Source organism: Callospermophilus lateralis, chromosome 4 (genome assembly GCF_048772815.1).
Source record: "Callospermophilus lateralis isolate mCalLat2 chromosome 4, mCalLat2.hap1, whole genome shotgun sequence".
NCBI classification, from domain to species: Eukaryota; Metazoa; Chordata; class Mammalia; order Rodentia; family Sciuridae; genus Callospermophilus; species Callospermophilus lateralis.
In genome coordinates this window covers 83,845,622-83,865,422 of record NC_135308.1, presented here as the reverse complement: position 1 = coordinate 83,865,422, position 19,801 = coordinate 83,845,622, and the positions used below count along the sequence as shown (strand labels likewise).

Below are 19,801 nucleotides of genomic sequence, written 5' to 3'. Positions count from 1 at the left end.
GGCTAAATGTGTTTTCATAGCTGTGTGTCCCATGTTCTTCTAAGTGGGGAATGGTGAGCAGGGATCTCTCAGGAGCCTTGAGCTGATCTCTGAATGGTCAGCATTTAGTGGGCAAGGTGGCCCATACTTGTCTTATTCACTTGAGGATACCCCATGCTTGTTAGCACAGAGTCTAATGTATAATTTATGCTCAGGAACTACTTGTAGAATGAGTATGAAGAATTAATGAACCACAGCAGTTTGGTGCTACTTGGAGAGCACCAGGTAGTGAGTGCATGGGGTAATAATAAAACTGGAAAAATGCAAACAGATCATATTAGGAAGAATTCTACCAAAGAATTTGCACACTATTTGTAAATATTGAGCGGACTTTGATGTGTTTTTATCAGAGAATAATAAGAGAAATTTGTCTTGGGTCATTCTGTTGACAAAATTGAGAATGGATTTGATAAGTATGAATCAGAACAGGTGAATCAGATTTAAGTAATATAGATAAATTAGTCATCTAATAACAACCCTAAGACTTTTTTTTAAAATAGGAAAAGTATTCAATCCTCTCACATGTTACCACAGATCCAAAAGTCTGTTTTCAGAGTACTAAGAAAGGAATAATGATAAAAAGTAGGACTCACCTGTAAATTTTAATGTTTATTTTGTGTTAGGACAGCTTTATAAAATCTTAGATCCAAGGATTGAAAGTCTTTAACTGTTAAACAGTAAATTTTATTTCCCCTCCTTTTACATATAAAGCAAACTGAAGATGATTTGTCAGATCACATAACTTTAAAAAACTTCACTATGAGAAAGCATGACAATTCTGTGCAGTGTGATGAAAATGAACAGGATGAAGGTAATTCAGAGAATATGGCCTGGGATAAAAAAGGGCAAATGCAGGAGGCATTATGAGGAAGAAAGATGACTTAGCCATGTAGGGGGCCTGAATAAGACAGGCTTAAATTCCTTGAAGTTGCACATATTTTTTTCATTCTTATTTGTATCTAATAATCACTACTTCCCCTGAACACATAGTATACACACACACACACACACACACACACACACACACACGTATGCATACATGCATGCACACAGTGCTTTCCCTCTTAGAGATTATAAATTCTCAGTAAATGTCAATGGAAAGAATAGCTAGAGAATGACATGGAGAAAGATATTCTTGTTTTGAACAAATCTTTGCAATAAACAAATTCTTATTAAAATCTTTTTAGTTATCTTTGGGAGTGTTTAGCCTCCCAATCTACATGCTTTTAACCTTTGTAAACTGAAAATTTGGTGATTTATAACATAGTTTATTTCCTTGAAATGTATGTATTTAAAAAGCTTTCTCCTTATACAATTATAAAACTAATTGAATAATCTTCCCAGGATTAACTCTTGTAATTAATACAGTATCCTTACATTGCATGAACTTTTGTGGAGCATGAGAGTACTGTTTAGTGCACTGGAATATGAGTTTTCGCAGTGATAGACACTGTTTCTCACACACTGACCACAGGCTAGATACCGTATCAGAGGTTTCTTTTCTTCCTTGCTTTCTTTTTCATCTTGTCTTTCTCATGAGAACACAATTCAGAACTGACACACAATGTCACTCAGATGGCTCCTGATAAATGTGCTCAGAAAGGCAGACTGGGTTAGAAAGCCAGGGGATCTCACTTCTACCAGTTGACTACTGTTTTGAGCAAATTATTTAACCTATTACTTCCAGTTTCCTCATCTATGAAATAGTAATGATAATAGCATTGTAGCAAGTATTTTCAAGCTTGTGTTTCAGATACTACTCTTGATAGCACTCTACAGAAATTTTTACATAAATCCCCTAAAATGTATTGTGTTTTATGTAACTATACATCTCTTTATTGGTATGTGTTGATTGTTCTAGGAAAACAGTTAACATGTGCTGCAGTTTTAATAACTCTCTTTTCCATTTCTTCATTATGATACTAGAAAATTCCAAGCCAACATGTAAAAGGCTGTGCATCATTTACATCCCTGACAAAGTGTAACTCTTGCTTACCAAAAGTAATATCCATGTTTTTCTCCTCCACTTATTTCATGACAGTAACATTTCATTTAGCCACTGGTATTAGGGAATTAGAGATTTCACATATTTTTTTTCCAGTTAACCTATTTGTCAGTTTTTTTTTCCTTAAGGAAAATGTTTGTAAAGTGTATTAAATACTCCCTTCCCTCCAGGTATGTGGCATCTTTGCTCCTTGGTGATTTGGAAGTTCACTTGAATGGCCATTGCTTGTCTCTGTGATGTTACCAGAGTCTCCATTTCTTACCTTTGCTCCAAATCATTCATTTATTTTCTCTTTTTGAATATTTGGGTCTGCTTTTCCCATGTTGCGGAATCCCAAGCCTGTGACTTGTTCCTGTTATCAACATGCCTTCTTATGGCATTGCTTCTGATGTCTGTGGCCTGGGATACTAGGTAGAAATTATGGTTAGTAAATAGGTTCTGAGTGGGAATTGAGATGCTTTTTCATTATGTTTATATGTTGCAGCATCTCCAGTGACAACTCAGAGGACTTTTTTTTTGAGGGGGGCGATGCTGGGGATTGAATTCAGGGCCTTGTGTAAGTGAGGCAAACACTGTACCAGCTGAGTTATATCCCCAGGCAAAGAGGGCTTATTTAAGTATGGGTTTTCTGCTGTTCCTAAGAGCTAAACTTCCTAGAAAAATAACTTCCCTTTAAATTAGATATTGCAAAATTTGAAATGTAGCCATTTCTTGATTCTTATGCTTTCCTCCTGAGTCCCCTGCAGGTTATGAATTTTGGGTTTCCCTTATGTGAAATATGCTGGCTGAGAAATACGGTGAAAAATCATATGACACAGAAATAATTTTGAAATATGGGGGTGGGATGGCTCTGTAATTTTAGGGGCCCTGCTTCCACACTGAAAGGAGAGAGAGCAAGAACCCACATTTTCTTTATTTATACAGGGGGCTTCAAAAGGATTTTGGTGGAATGTTCTTTTGCCAAATAAGGTAGGTAGTGGGCTGTCTAAGCCAAATGGGTAATGCCCAAATCCGGAGCTTTGAGAGCTATCTCATTGGTAGAGTGAGTGCAAAGATCTCATGCCTTGGGCAGTCTACACATAGGAATGCCAGGGATCATTCTCAAGGGGAGACCTAAGTCCCCATGGCTCAGTACCAAGTAAAAGACTACTCAAGTAGTATCATGGGTGGCGTACCACAGCTATTTACTATAAATATTCAGCTGTTTAAAGCCATCTCATCTCCAGAAGAACTCAAGTTTCAAGGAATTACCAGTCAGTAATACTTTATTGTCATTTCATTGCCAACATTTACAGTCACTCTGAGATTCCTGTTATCAGAAGTCCTAATAATATTGGATAAATATGATAGACGCACATTCTCTCAAGTCTCATTTTAGCTGTGAGTTAAAAATTTTGTGATATAACAAATGAAAAAATACATTTGTGTTTTTCCTGGCTGGTAAGAATTGAGTGCAGGAAACCTGTAACCATGAATCACATAATTTCTGTGTAAATGAATTTGTTGTAGACTTTCCTGAATTTCTCCACAGTGCTTGATCACTTTCTCATGGCAGTGTTCCTGAATGTGCCACTTTTCTTGGCAAATATCTGTCTCATATATTTTTCTTTTTGTACCTATCTTTCTTTCTTTTTCTGTTCCAGTCTCTCCTGATCTTGTTTTGAAACTTGTCTCTCTAATTATAATAATGGAAACCAAAACGATCTCTTAAATGTTCTAGTGGCCGCTTAACAGTTAAAACCCATTTCTTCTTTCCCCATCGTCTTTAGTGTGTATTTTACTAACAAAACATTTAAGACTTTTTCGAAACAGCAAAAGAAGGTTTTTTATTTATTTTTTAATTCTTAAGAAGTAAATGACTCACAATTACACAGCATGATGAAATCAGGCATTATTAGAGTCAAAACACAGCTTAGTAGAGTATGCCAGAGCAGGTGACTCAAAAAGACAGTTTGGCAATTTTCCCAAATGATCTGAAAAATGTAAAGCTGATTTTCTCCTCGTGATGCAAGCCATTCTAATGATTTGTTCAACAGGCCAGTAAAGTTAATTCTTAAATAATGTAGGTTTGTGAAAATGAGCTTGTTTGTTTCCTAAAGTGGTCTCTTGCTTCAGATACTGATTTGTCAAACTGTGATTGTAGTTGCCTGATGGTGAAAGTTCCTAATTATCGCTCATTGCTTCTTACTGTTCCCACCAAGAGCCTCACCTCCATGGAAATTACACACTATACACTGAACTATTGGGAAAGGAATTCTCCTTCACTATGGCTGAAACTTTTTCTGTGTAAAAAGTGATATGAGCTATAGTCCATTGCTTTTATTTAGAGCAAGAAATACTCAGCAGCTGCTTTCAAGTTACATTTTTCTTTTTAATGGTCAAAACCTTTGTTTCTAAGCAATATCATGGTTTTTTAAAAAATAAATATTTTCCAAATATTAACTGTATTTTTGACCATCCACTGTTTCAAATGTTGTTATGCACAAACAATAATGCAGTAAAACAAAGTTGAGTATAAATACTGAGTTCTGCATACTTGTTAGAGTTGCAGTTGTACTAATTGGAGAGTTAAATGAAGGTAAATATAATAATTCTGATCTGAGTATTGGCCAACAGCTTGTGTAATAGCATAACAACTCAGTAATGCTAAGATGACATGTGAAGAATTGTTATGCTTGGTTACCAAATACATCTTAATTTGTTGAGATGGGTTTGCGTATTCTGGCCTGTGATATAAAGTTGATAGAAAAGCAATGAAATAAAACCAGGGTTACTACAAGCAAATACAGTTTGTTCCAAGCTCTAACTATTAAAGAAAGAGAGACAGAAGAGGGAAAGGTGGGGAGACACTGACTTGTTGCTCCTACATTGAGAGCCGAGAAGCTTATAATGCAACAAACTCAAAACTCTACTACGAGATTTATTCATTTGTTATTTGACAAGCCCATTTGATCGTAACTTACAGTTTTGATTTGGATAGGAAATTTTTCTGCTTAAAAGAGTTAGCATATAGTACATGAATTGGCATCTATACAAATTGTTGGAGTAGTGGTTTTCAACCATGGATGCACCTTAGATTCACATGGGGGAGCCTCTACAAATGAGTGCCCAGGGTGGGACCCACAAATTGCTTTTCAAAGTTCATTTTCATGGGCAGCCAAGAATGAGAACCATTGTTAGAGAATGGTGAGCTTCATTAGAGGCTTTATCTTGAGTGGCACTGAAAGACTTCATTTAGGCTTTTTACACCGTTTTAAGGCTTGGGTGAGATTTTTCAGCTTAGGAGCATAATTACTCTCTGCAACTAGTAAGTACATATGATTCTCATAAAAAGGAAATGTACTGCAATTGCCTTTTAGGGAACTTTTTTCAAAATTGCCTATTAAAATGTTAACATTAGCCTTTATTTATTCATTGGCTTATCAGAACTACTAGTTTATTTGTAAATTCATTTTATGACATTTATACATTTTTAGGGTCTTTAAAAGCTAATTTCCTATAACATGTTACTTATTTATTATATAATATGGGAGAGCAAGCAAAGTGGGAAGCCCTAAAATGGGTCTTTGGAATATTAGAAATTATACTTACCCTCTGGGCAATCAGAGTGATCAGTCCATATCATACTGTTTACAAATTCTATCAAATCGTCTTTTGGTTTCTGTAAATCATGTTTCTGTGGGATGAGAAAATGTATTAGGAAATCTGAGGGGATGAATTCTTACTACTTTGTAATGAGAAAATCCAAGTGTGAATATTCAGTATTTTGGATCTTCAGCTATTTGGGTCTTCAGCTATGTTTGCCATTCACTATCTAAAAGACCCCGTCAACATTCGAACTTCTGGAGCCACCACATCATAACTGGATGCCATGGCAACCACTGCCATTTTTCTGCAGTCCTCAGTCAAACTGAAGGAAGCAGAACCACATTTATGGTCTGAGTCTGTCATGGAGAATTGAATAAGAATATGATGAACCGGTGCTTTTGAATACTGATTATTCCTAGAAGTGCTTTTTGTCAGATATATCCCTGAATTATATATTGTCTTTCAGAAATCATAATGGTCTTCCCAAGAATAACTCTCCATGTGTTAAAATCTCATGTTGACTAATCCTCCACTAATAATCAGAAAAGTTGTGGTTGTTTACTTTTTTTTCTTTCTTTTTTATTAATTTTTCTTTATGTATGACAGCATTACAATTCATATAACACATATAGAGCACAAATTTTTTATATCTCTGGTTGTAAAGACAGTAATGTAAGTGAATATTTATGTTTTGTTATATTAGAATAGCAAATTCAAGGTGAAACCAGGTCTTTCTTTTTGACCACATTGTTTTGGTAGGACCAGATGGATCATACTTCTTCAGGTCGTCATCCAAACAGAAAAAAAAAGGTAGCAGAGGCTGAATTTTTAAGTGTGTCTGTTTTTATTGAGGAATTTTATGCTGCAAAATCAAAAATGAAGTATATTGAAATAATATTGGAGTAAAATCAATATAAGGAATATGGAGATTTTTGCTTACATTTAAAAACTAAAAGTAATATGATTACTTTCATGTGTTAAGAGACAAATATTGATCAAGTTTTTAAAGAATTCTGTGTTAACATTTTGAATCTGCAGTATATATATGTTGGAATTTGAAGGCTTTAAGGGTCTTTTTTACCTTGTTTAATCTTTTTAATTTCCACTAAGGCTGCTGAGGCCCAGACCATTAAGCATCTTGCCCAAATTTAATTTCCTAATTTAAAAATCTTCTGATTTTCTTTTACAGTCCCTTTTCATCTTAGCATTCTCCTTTACAAGGAATAGTACAGCTCTGAACTTGCATGGTAAGATAGTGACAAATGACAAACACAGCCAATGAGTACTTTATATTTTAATTTTATTTTTTGGTTTTGCAGCATTTTAGAAAATAAAATTAAAGATTTATTTTGCTTTTTAAGTAGTTTGATGCAGTAATTCTCTACCTAAATCTCCTTTTTCCCTAACAGCTATTTCCACAATCCTGAGTATCACATTTTTGTGTTTTATTGATGTGGAAATTATTAATGTTTAATGGCAGTGGGTGTGATTGACTCATGTTTTGAATCTTCTTTAACATTGTCCAGTCTGGATGTTGTAAAAGGAGATGTTCCATATAGTGCCTATTATCTTAATAATTTAGTCTAACTCATATAATACAGTATCTATGACAACTTTTGTAATTGTGTTTTTATCTTCCTACATCAACAGATGAAATTTACAAAATAGTTTTTATCTTTTTTGCTAAAAGTAGGTTCCTGATTAATAAAACCTTTGGATGGAATAACATTTTTTTCCTTAGAAAATTATAATATTGTTAATGTTTGGAATTATGAAAATTTTTATCGGGTTAAAGAATTCTTGCTATCATTTATGCTTTTTTGTGGCTTTTGGATTTACTCTGAACAGTGAGTGTTTTCATATTACCACACAATGGTGACTTGTCAACTACTGTATTTATATGAGAGATAGACTAGTTTTAGAGATGTCATATGATACCAATACATGAACTTCAGCCTATTAGTGGGTAAATAATGGCTTTTTTAAAATTTATTTTTCAGAACAAAGGAAGAATTATGCAAGAGACAGTGTCAGCAGTGTGTCAGATATATCCCAGTACCGAGTTGAAGTAAGATGCTTTGGTGTTTGCTAATATTTACAGTGACTCTTGAAGACACTAGAAGTAAAATTGGAAGTAAAATCAGGATTCTGTTTTATTTCATTCACACAATGTATTTTAAGTCGTGTAGATTTTTCCTGTATCTTTTCATCAAATACATGTTACATATAAATGTCTTTTTGCTGGTCTGTGTTCCCTTTTCATAACAATTAAAATCTTAGCAAATAGTTATTGATCAAAACAAATACATTCTTATGGTTTCCAGGCCCTATAATAAGACAAAGGCTTCTTCTATTTTGTACCCTAGAATCTTCTTGAAATTTGATACAGTTAGCATTTTGGTTTTATTTTTAGTTTTAACTAAGATCTTTATTGGTTCTATTTAAACAATGGTTTCTTTTTAGTTTTTTTCCCCCTTGTTATCTTTTAAGATATTTGCTTTTAATTGGAATCCAGGTGACCCCTACTTACCATGGGAAATATTTAAGCAAGGATCGATTTTTATATTATTTTCATTTTCTACTTTTCTGAAGCATGCTTAATTAAATTTAAACTGTTTTGTTTCAGAAAGTGGTTTCAGTGGAATGAAAAGCTTGACAGTTGTTAGAGTAGAATTGCTTTGCTTCTCTGAGGTATCAGTGTCCAGAGTATTGTACTTGCCAAAATAAATTATCTGCTATTGTGTGGCATTTAAATAACTATAATAGAGCAAAACTGGGAACATTTATTTGAGAGAATGTTATTTAAACTGCGAAGGTTTTTTTTTTTTTTTTGAGTACTAGGAATTGAATTCTGAACTGAACCACTGAGCCACACCCCCAACCCTATTTTGTATTTTATTTAGAGACAGGATCTGAGTTCCTTAGTGCCTTGCCTTTGCTGAGGCTGGCTTTGAACTTGAGATACTCCTGCCTCAGCCTCCAGAGCCACTGGGGATTATAGGCATGTGTCACTGTACCTGGCAAGAATTGGTTTCTATATCATGTTATTGTAGTTAAGCATGGCTCAGTATGAAACAGTTTTAGCTATCTTATAAATCAAGACATCATTTTCTGTATTCAGTGAAAACCCACTTGACTTCATTCTCTGAGATAACCTTGAAGTTATTAAGTGCTTTGTGTTTATCCTTCTCTTCTCTGCTAACTAACCTCAATTACCTTAAATCGACTTTTCTTTAAAAATGTAACATTAAGAGTTTGTGTGTATGTATTATAAATATTTAACCTTTTTTTTTGTCAATCATAAGCACCTGACTACCTTTATTCTGGATCGGAAAGATGCTATGATAACCGTGGATGATGGAATAAGGAAGCTGAAATTGCTTGATGCTAAGGGCAAAGTATGGACTCAAGATATGATCCTTCAGGTGGATGACCGAGCTGTGAGCCTGATTGATTTAGAATCAAAGGCAAGTTTGTGAAATTTATATAATTTTGTTTTCAAGAAAGTGCCACAAATATTAATGTATGCTGTCATATCAGATTATTTGAAAATGGGTGGAAGTTTGAAAAACTAAAATGTTTACTGTATTTTAGAATGAATTGGAGAATTTTCCTTTGAACACCATCCAACACTGCCAAGCTGTCATGCATTCATGCAACTATGATTCGATTCTTGCCCTTGTATGCAAGGAACCAACCCAGAACAAGCCAGATCTTCATCTTTTTCAATGTGATGAGATTAAGGTAAAAGAATGATGAATTTTTTTCCCTTTCAAGTAGTGGGTTCTGGCAGCTTTTGAACTACCTGTTTCAATCATACAGATAGTAGGTACTAGAATTTTAGTGTCTGAGAATTTTGTAAGGAAAACAAATACATTAGTATCTTTCTTAAGGTTTCCATGCCAAGTAAATAAAGAAGTTAAAGTAATGTCAAAAATCAGATGATTCTTTTTATTTTGATTAAAAAGCATAGACAATATATTAAATTCTCATCAAAAACCTTGCACTTAAAATTAAAAATTAGATCTGCAAGAACCATGTTTCATAGACAATAAATAATCATGTGTCTATCCCATTTTATTCTGCACTAATCACATAGCCTGGATTATTGTAGGGAAGCACTGAGACATTTTTCATGATATTGATTTAAAGTTCACCATTTAATTATGTAACTTGAATAATTGCTCAGGATCTGTAATCCCTAAGTGATATGTGAGCGTAGTTGCCAGTAATAATAGGCTATCTCCTGAAATTTTATACTGTAATTTTTTTATACTGTAATTTTTGAATGAATATTATTTGTGATTCTTTATTAGACCTTAGAAGTTATCTTCAGCCTTGACTGTCTTTATTTAGTTGATTTCTCTAAAAGGGAGATAATTTTGTGTTGATTGGTACTTTGTTAAGGCAGGGATTTATTTTGATTATAAAATATACTTGTAACTTTTATAAAAAATCTGGAAGACTAGCATAAACACTTGATCTTTTCTATGTTTCTTTGACATTAAAATGCTATGGCTAAATTAAGACTAAGTACAAACAGTAAACTTTACAATTTTTTTCTAATTTCAGTTTATGTCATAGATGACTGACTGAAAATCTTATTTGAAAGGAACTGTGTCATTTAGTTAATTTGAATATTTTATGTTCATTAGATTTGTATATACTGTGGTGCATTTCAAAATTCACAAATTATATTAAGAATATGTTTATATTAAGAATTAAGAATATATTTTGTAAGGTTATAGTCTTTTAATGTTACCTTCCTGTGGACCATTTGGGTCCCTAGCTCCCAAGCAGCCTGCTCTTCTGACCTCTGTAGCTCCAGCCAGTCTTGCTAGGTTTGACCACACACTGACCCATCTCAGGGGCCTTTCTCTTGATTCTTCTTCCAGGAATGTTGACTGCTCTGTGCAGCAGGAGAATCATGCCATTCTCTGTCCCCTACCTTGCTTTATTTTCCTCTACAGCATTATCATCATCTGCTTTTTATAGTCTACAATTACTTTTTAGTTATTCATTTATTTTTCTCCTGTGCTACAGTAAGAGCCCAATGTAGACAGGACATTTGTCTGTTTTGTTCATATCCTAGGATATAGAAATGTCATTTTATTTATTATTTTTATTTGACAAACACATATATAATAGCAGGTGCTAAATAAATACTTGTTGAATAAACAAAAAAAAAGAACTTTGTGAAGTTAGATGTTTTAAAGTCAATACATGTTAGAATGAATATTTTGCTCTGAAAATGTAGTGAAATTTTTTTATTAGTTGAACATGACAATACAATGATCTTGAAATATCATACATTTGAATCAAATGGGGTATAATTTCTCATTTTTCTGAGTGTACAGATTGCAGAATCACATTGGTTATACAGACACATATATACATACAGCGATACTAGTGTCTATTTTATTAATTCAGTGGTTTTAAGTGAAAAAGCACTTCAGATTTATTGTTTGCATCTGTGCTCTCCTTGGGGGCTGAGATATAATCTAATGAGGAAATTTCTGGATTTCAGTTTGAGAATAAAGGGCTTTCCTTCTTTGATATGGGATGAATAGTGATGGGTTCAAACAGGATTTACCAAATGCTATTTTATCCTAAATAAAGTTCACATACCACTAAGTGACTAAACATTCATTGGTGCTATTCTTTCTGTGTGAGACATGTTTTTCCTTTGACTAATTTAAAAATAAATAAATAATAAATATATGTGTGTATACACACACTCACAATATTTATAAATGGAAACAAGATGCAGTTTCCTTTATGTGGATCATATTGCAGTATGATTTTTATCTTGAATTTTAATGTTTATTATGGGACTTCATATAGTGGTCCTGTCCACCATAGTGGTAAATTTTTTCTTAGCAATATAGTAGTCTTCCTATAGAAGGTCAGCATTTCTGGACATTATCGGTTTTTCTGTCTGGCACAGTAGCCAGCCTTTGACATGTTTATAATAATTTATTGGAATTGGACATTGTTGCAGATGTGACACTGCCCTGGGAAGCATCTGTATTCTCATTCCACTAATGGTATGACCTTGGACAGGCATACCATGTAAGTGTTCCTGTATCATTAACTAGAAAAGAAGTAGAACAGATTAGATGATCTTAAGTGTCTGTTTAGTGCTAAAATTTTATGATTATCAGTACTTACTCTTAAATAATATGCAATATACATATTTAAGAAAAACATACATAATTATGAAGAACAAACAGGCATAAAAATAGGAGATGAATACATCAGCAGTAATCTTTTATACAGTAATAATCACTGGCTATAAATAAACTTCATAACCAGATTAAATAAATTTTTTAGCTGCTTATCTCACATTAGTTTCTAAGAAAATGTACTTACTGATTAATCTTTCTGGAAAGATATTAGAAAGATTGCAGAAAGTTAACTTTTACCTAAAATGACAAAATAAGAATGGTTGTCAGAAAAGATACAACCTAGTGTGGAGGTTCATTCCATGAGTACAGTGATATGTGAGTCAGCTAGCCACTATGACAAAATGCCTGAGATAATCAACTTATAAAGAGGAAAGGTTTATTGTAGGTCACAGTTTTAGAGGTTTCAGTCCATAGTTGCCTAACCGCTTGCCTTTCGGTCTATGGTAGCGCAGTATCTCATGGCAGGGTGTTTGTGGTAGAGGAGCTGCTCTTCTTATGGCAACCAGGAAGCAAAAACAGTGAGAAAGAAAAGGCTTGGGGTTCCAATATCTCCAGAGACCTGCTGCTTTTTCAGTAGGCCCCACCTCCTCAAGGTCCCACCACCTCCTACAGCACCACTGTCGGGGACCAAGCGTGTAATACCGGGTTTTGGGGGGACAGTCAAGATCCAAACTGAAGCATCAAGACACATACCAATTCAGACAATGGATGTAATCGTGTATTCTGTTTTAATCTACATATGAAATCTAAGAAAAATCTACAGCCTTCCAGCTGACTGGTCTCTCTTTGCAGGCGAATCTGATAAGTGAAGATATTGAAAGTGCAATCAGTGACAGCAAAGGAGGGAAACAGAAGAGGCGCCCCGAGGCCCTGAGGTAAAAGCATTGAAATGTATTAAGGAGCAGAATTGGCTTTTTATCATTTTTTTCCCCTCTCCTAAAGGTTTCTAGGACTCATTTTCCGTGGAGGTTCCCTGTTCTCCCTTACGGGTTGACGGCCTGCGGTCCGACTCCTTTGCTCTCCTCCCAGGCTGTCAGCATGTGTCTGCTCCTGCCTTTCTCTCCCTGTGTCTGGCCTTCCTCTGACATGCTTCTCCTACTGTGTGGGAGTCATGAGAGTCAGGACAGATGAGTGGTGTTTCCAGAAAAGATAGCCCAAGGCCATACAAACTGGACCTGTCATTGGTCCTAGCCTTCCAAATCCCATGAGACCAGGGGAAAAGGAAATTCAGCCTTGTTTTCAGCTGAATTTTAATTTTTCTGTATTTTTTCTGTCTCATTCATATTTATAAATAGATCCAGTGTGAAGTGGTTAGGAAGTCCTCATTGCCCCTTGGCACAGTTCTTTTTGAAGGTGAAAAACTAATACTAATGGAGAGAATTGACCCATTATAGAAATAGGGTGAGAAGGCAATTTCTTCTTTTTTAGGATGATTTCCAAAGCAGATCCTGGCATACCACCTCCACCTAGAGCTCCTGCACCTGTGCCGCCAGGAACTGTCACCCAGGTGGATGTTAGAAGTCGAGTAGCGGCCTGGTCGGCATGGGCAGCTGACCAAGGGGACTGTGAGTATCTCTAGAATTAAGTCTCATTGAGCACTTATTTTGGATTTCGATGTAGTACTTGCTTTCAAATTTTGATTTCTGAACTGAAGTTCAAGTTTGTATTTTAAACAAGTTAAGTCTTAGAAAAGGAAAATCCTGACTATTGTTAAAATTATTATCTATGAGCATTCACACCAGTCATTTAATAAATATGATGTTAGGATCAAGTCTTTTTTTTCATACAAAGAGAGAAAGTTTTACTTGATTAACCATTAAAATAATGGAAATAAAATATATGTCAAACAAAAGACCATCCAATTTCTTCTTCTTATGACTGTTGTATAGATTCTTTCTGTTTGCTATGATCTTAGCTCCATCCCTTTTGGACAGATTTGGTGTGACTGTTGGGAGGAACATGGAGAAGGGGCAAAGGCTTCATCCTTGGGCTTATCTTGTCAAATGGAGGTCTATGTATATATCCATTTGGCATTTTTTTTTAAAAAAAAACTAGAGCGTGGAACTTACTGATACTTTTTATGTCATAATATTTTATAAGAATCTGAATTTTTATGATTGCAAAACACCTTATTAAAGAGGAATAAATTGTAATGTAGCAATTTCGAATTTGATGCAAAGGACCTTACTCTTTTGCCTCCTATCAGTGGGTCTCCTTCAATCACTCATCCTTTATTGGGTAAATTCTTATTCAGACAGGATAACTAGTAGTGTAGTTAAATAATGTAACTCAGTTGCCAATGTGAGTGACATTGAATTCTACTTGGAATCTGCTGGGTCAGAAGTTGGGTTCTGAAGCGGATCTGCCTGCCTGAGATCGTGGAATGTTATTTCTCTGTACTAACGCCTTATTCTTAAAATGGGGATGATAATTCATGGGTTGCTGTGAGTAGGAAAGAAAATAATACCTAACCATTACGTAACAGAATTGTAAATGTAATTTTCCTTTCTAATTTTGCCAAATTGTATAGATTATTTTTTTCTGAATTATTTGCTATTTTATTAAGCTTCTTGTGTTCTCCAAAATATTTTTAGAAGTTTACATGTAAACCTAAGTTTACAGACATTCTGAGCAAACTCGTAAGAACATATGTCCCATCTAATGTAATTTAGAGAACTTACTCCTAGGTGTTTCTAAGCTCTTATTACATTTATTTTTAATTATTTATTGGCTCTTTTTAGTTTTACGTGACAGTAAAATGCATTTTGACATATAATACATACATGGAGCATAACTTCCCCTTTTTGTGGTCGCACATAATGTGGAGTTATACTAGTTGTATATTCATTATGAACATAGGAAAGTTATGTCTGATTCATTCTACAGTCTTTCCTATTTCCACCCCACCCCCAACTTCTCATTATATTTTTTTCTGAAGTATTCTCTACAGTGTCATCTGTTAAAATTTCAGTGAGGCAAGGTTTTCAGAACTTCCAGGCCAAGCAGAACATGACTCTTAGTGCACGTGGTTCTGTCTGGATCCAGGCCAGTTTTAGTTAGAACCCCCCAACCCCCAGCAGAGGAGAATCTTTCTGGTCTCTCTGAGACTGGCCAACACAGTGCATGCAGCTTCTTGGAACCCCTGAGGTAGAACTACCCTGACTTCCTAAAGTGACCTGTGAAGAATAGCAGCAGTGGTGCCTCAGACCTGCCAGAGTCCTAGAGATCGCTCACCTCCCACTTCTTCTGCCCTCTAGATGATATTTTGGGACCTCCCTGGGGTTCCTGCTTTCTGTAGCAGCTGTAGCCAAGATAGCAGCTGTATGTAAAGCTGCAGCTAACTGGCAGGATTTCATACAGATAAATGCTAATGATCTTAAAGTAGTTATAGCTACTAATTAAGTTTCATAAGGCTCAGCAAGTTTTTCCTTTTTTGGGGGGAGCAGTATTCCACTTATGGGTAATGTTAACATAGAGGAGGCATAGAAATACAGAGTTTTCAATATTTGTTAGCAGCTCTCTGTATTGAACATCAGGAGTCATCATGCTGTATCATGAGTTATATTTCCTTTCATTGTGATTTGCTGCTCTTGTTCTATCCATATATTTTTAAATTCAATCTACTATGAAATATTTGTACCAAAGACTGTGTCTGGTGGGAGTGCTAACTGACTCACACCAGGAAGGAGCTCATGATAGCCACCTCATGACTAACATCATGCTCCCGTCAACTGAGCTGCCTTAGCATTTCAAATGCTCTTGAGACATTTATTCTTGAATTTGCAAATTCCTGAAGGTATTTCTGACTTGGAGAATATGGCTCAAAATTAATGAGCCCAACATTGTAGGTTTTAAGCTTAATTACAATAATAACTCCCAAAGTTTTATTGTAGCCGCAGTGTTATGCATAGAAATTAGTGGCTTTGCTATGTTAGAATTTAGTTGGCTGCTTTTTGAGAAATAGATGCTTAATTGCTAGCTTATATTTCTTCCTCATGTAGGAATTAAAGCATGCCAAGTTAGGATTGATTCCATAGGTTACTGACAGGGAGGAGGGAGAACAGAGGGACATTACAGGCAAATAAACATCATCCAGATGAGAAGGCCAGGACTCCACCTCTGCTCAAGTGCTTCTGATAACTGTGGCAAGGAGGCATTTTGGATCATGAGCACATTTGATTTGTGCATTCTGTGGATATGGTCCCTTTGCACCTGGCCTTATTTTCTATTCTGTTTTTATCAGCTGTATTGGTATTACCTTAGTAAAAGTTTACAGACTTATGATTCTCCTTTCTTCAGTTGAGAGACCACGGCAGTATCACGAGCAGGAAGAAACACCAGAGATGACAGCGGCCCGAATTGACAGGGATGTGGTAAGTACACCATTCACCTTAGATCATTACTTTTTTTTTTTTTTTATAGAGAAAAAATAATACACTTCGGGGCTGGGGATGTGGCTCAAGTGGTAGTGCGCTCGCCTGGCATGCTTGTGGCCCGGGTTCGATCCTCAGCACCACATACAAACAAAGATGTTATGTCCGCCGAAAACTAAAAAATAAATATTAAAATTCTCCCCCCCCTCTCTAAAAAAAATAATAATACACTTCGATGAGGTGATTTTAAATAAAGGTATTTTATGGAAATTATGATTTATTTTTCCAGTGGTGGTTTTGGTGTTTGAAATACTTTCTTTTTCCTTTTAGCTATTTTACTTTTCTTCTAGTACTTAGTAGTTGTGATAGAACTAGGGTATTAACTAGTTTACAAAGGAATTGAGATTGAATTATCAGCTATGAAGGATATTTCAGTTTTTCTTTTCTCATAGTTTATAAAACATACCTGAGGTATCTTTTCAATATCTCTTGGAGTTTATTAAGACTTTATTTTAGAATACCACAAAAACAGTTTAGTGGCATTTTAAAGGACAAATAGGTAAATTTTAATGGGACCTCTATAAATATATAAATGTAAATACATTGTAAAGGGTAGTGCTTTTTATTTCCCTGTAATAATTTACTTGCAGGGTGACAGTGTCCTGTGATATAGAATATAATATCACCATAATTACTTTTTATACTATATACATGTTTCTGTTTATTTAGAAATAAATACTTAAAGGAATTTGAAGTTTGGAACTTAAGTTTTACATCACACAATTACATGTTAAGCATTTATTCAACCCCAAATTCTAGTCTATAAGAAACATATAAACTGGAGAAAGTCAATGACTATAATATATAAGATATATAGATATACAATATATAAGTAATTAATTATCCAGTGATCCCTGAAAGTACATGTATTATTATCTCTATTTTATCATGTAGAAACTTTGGTTAATGCCTTTCTTTTTTTTCTTTGTTTCTCTTTATTTTTTTTCTTTGCTGGGCCTCATGTGGCGCATGCTAGGCAAGTTCTCTACCACTGATCTATACCAGCAGCCCACAATGCCTGTTATTTTTCCTATCAGCTATTTGTTTGTTAGATTATCACAGTATTCCAAAAGCCTTTAATTCCATGAAATACTATTGTCAGTTCTTTATTAGGACATTTATTAGCAAAACAAAATGCTCAGTGCTGTTCTAAAAAACATTTCTTAGAATTTCCCCCCTCACTTTGTGTGGGAGAACACTATGAGAAAATTAGAGTAATTGAAAATAATTAATAATCTGAGTAGATATTGTGAATGCTTTCCTGATGGTATTGAAAATACAACAAAATTAAATTAAAGAAAAATGCAGAGGTCAGACTTTAGCCACAGGTATATTCAATTCTTTTTCTTAGAATTAGTGATTAACTTAAAACCTGCCTTTAGGCATTGTTTGTTACTTTTTTTTCTTTTTTTTAAACTTTCTATTCTTTACTGACTAGCATTGTACAGCTAAAGCAAGAATTGTTTTGCATTGTTTTATATTTTATTTGGCAATTTCTAATTCCAGCAAATCTTAAATCATATTTTGGATGACATTGAATTTTTTATTACAAAACTCCAAAAAGCAGCTGAAGCATACTCTGAACTTTCTAAAAGGAAAAAAACTAAGAAAAGTAAAAAAAAAGGACCAGGAGGTAAGTTGGGTTTTCTTAATCTTCCAAAGAATATTTAAAACTCTAGTTCTAAGTAGAATTTCTGCCCTTGGAACTGCTTAGCAAAACTCATTGACTGTGAACCAAGATGCCTTATCTAGTTTGGGGATAGCACCAGAGATTTAGGCAGTGATGTTGAGCCCAGAAAAGAGCTTATTTTGGTTCAGGATGGCTATAGTGAAGAAAAATCTTAGGATGCACTGTATGAATCACAGAGACTCTGTGATTCAGTTAGTGACCATGTATCTATAGTTTTCATTATAGTGATTTTAAAATTGGCGTCTAGTAAGGAAATCTGTAGCTCTGTTCTTTTATGTGGATTAATTTTATTGTAAATATAGAACCTCATTATTTTTTAAATAAAAGTTGACTTCTCATTAAAATGCTTAAAAATGTTAATGGATTTGAATTTATCATCACAAAGTTCCAAACGTGGACATTCAAAGTCACATACAGTTTTCAAGTATGCTCCATTTCGGCTATTTCAAATGCCTCAAAATATGTAAATTATAAATATGAAAGTATTATTTATACTTCCTTTGGCAAGTGGTATAACTTGAAATGTATAAAAGAATAGTAAATAAATGTCCCTTCCATTACGGATGACTTCCAGATCTTTGTCTACCAATATAATAGGCACTTGGCACTTAGTATTGCCTTTCAGATGTATATATCTGCCATATACCTCACCTCCACATATTTGGAAACTAAGTATTGTTTCATGGTGCTCAACCAACCACTTCCTTCTGTATTCTTTATAAAGGACAAGCTATCCTCTTGCTCTACCTGATTCAGAACCACAGATTCTTTCATGACTTTATTCTCTAGCTTGTAGCCAACATTGGTTTATTTTTTCAGTGTCTCTTGTATCCATTTTCCCCCTTTTCCTTTTCATAAGTAGCATCCAGTTCAAATGATTATGGTTTCTTAACCCAGCTTTCTAAGCAGTCTTTAGCCCTTTTATGCTGTGAGAACACTTTTCCTAAATCTCTGGTCAATCACTTTATCCTTCTGCTATAAAGCATGTTAGTTCCATGTTTTATTGATTTAATCAGATTCCTCACCCTGGCAGTCAAGATCATCCACAGCCTAACCTAATGTATTTGTCTATTCTCATGTTTCTCTGGTTTAATGTTTGTTATTGTGTGTACTTGCAAATTATTTCTCCATAAGCTATTTTCATCCAACCATGATGATTTCTACAAATTGCCCTAAAAAATTAAAAACAAAAAAAAAACCCTTTCAAATCTCATTTTAAAAGTTACTATCCTCCAGAAACATTTTTTAGAACTTTTTCTTGGAACTTTGTTCTCATTTTCCCCTTATGTTTCGTAGAGGGTGTTTTAACACTGAGGGCAAAACCTCCACCTCCTGATGAATTTGTGGACTGTTTCCAGAAGTTTAAACATGGATTTAACCTTCTGGTAAGTGCAAATTATTTATATATAATTTGAAGGAATAAATGAAAAAGATCAAATCTAGCTAGGAGGTTCCTAAAAATTAAGAGAGAATATTATTCTAATCTGTTTTTTATATTCGTGTTTTGATTGACTGTAAAACAACAAGTTATAAAACTTGTATATCTAAGAAACTTAGTAAAAAAAATGACCCCTTATTTTTTTAAATCAAATTTATTTATTCTCATTCTCTCCAGGCTGGTAAATATACTAAAAGTAAGACCAATGAATCTACATCAGACCTCCTTAAGTGTCTATTTTTTGCTTGATTACATCTTAGTAATATATATGTTTATTTTCTTCTGTTGCAGGCCAAACTGAAGTCTCATATCCAGAACCCTAGTGCTGCTGATTTGGTTCATTTTTTGTTTACTCCATTAAATATGGTGAGATTTTATTAATTTAATAAATTAATCATTCTTAGTATGTTTTTCAGCCCC

The 19,801-nt window shown here is 34.4% G+C and overlaps 1 protein-coding gene across 7 annotated transcripts in view; it reads left to right on the top strand.

Annotated features, from left to right (window-relative positions):
• Positions 1-19,801, top strand: part of Eps8 (EGFR pathway substrate 8, signaling adaptor) — a 161,587-nt gene that overhangs the window by 102,791 nt on the left and 38,995 nt on the right. For all 7 annotated transcript variants that reach the window (XM_076854152.1, XM_076854154.1, XM_076854151.1 and 4 more), the window contains 9 exons: positions 7,633-7,700; positions 8,938-9,099; positions 9,227-9,376; positions 12,613-12,695; positions 13,249-13,385; positions 16,120-16,193; positions 17,760-17,886; positions 19,240-19,328; positions 19,673-19,747. In XM_076854152.1, coding sequence (XP_076710267.1) covers positions 7,633-7,700; positions 8,938-9,099; positions 9,227-9,376; positions 12,613-12,695; positions 13,249-13,385; positions 16,120-16,193; positions 17,760-17,886; positions 19,240-19,328; positions 19,673-19,747 — 965 coding nt within the window. The remainder of the gene's footprint in view (positions 1-7,632; positions 7,701-8,937; positions 9,100-9,226; positions 9,377-12,612; positions 12,696-13,248; positions 13,386-16,119; positions 16,194-17,759; positions 17,887-19,239; positions 19,329-19,672; positions 19,748-19,801) is intronic.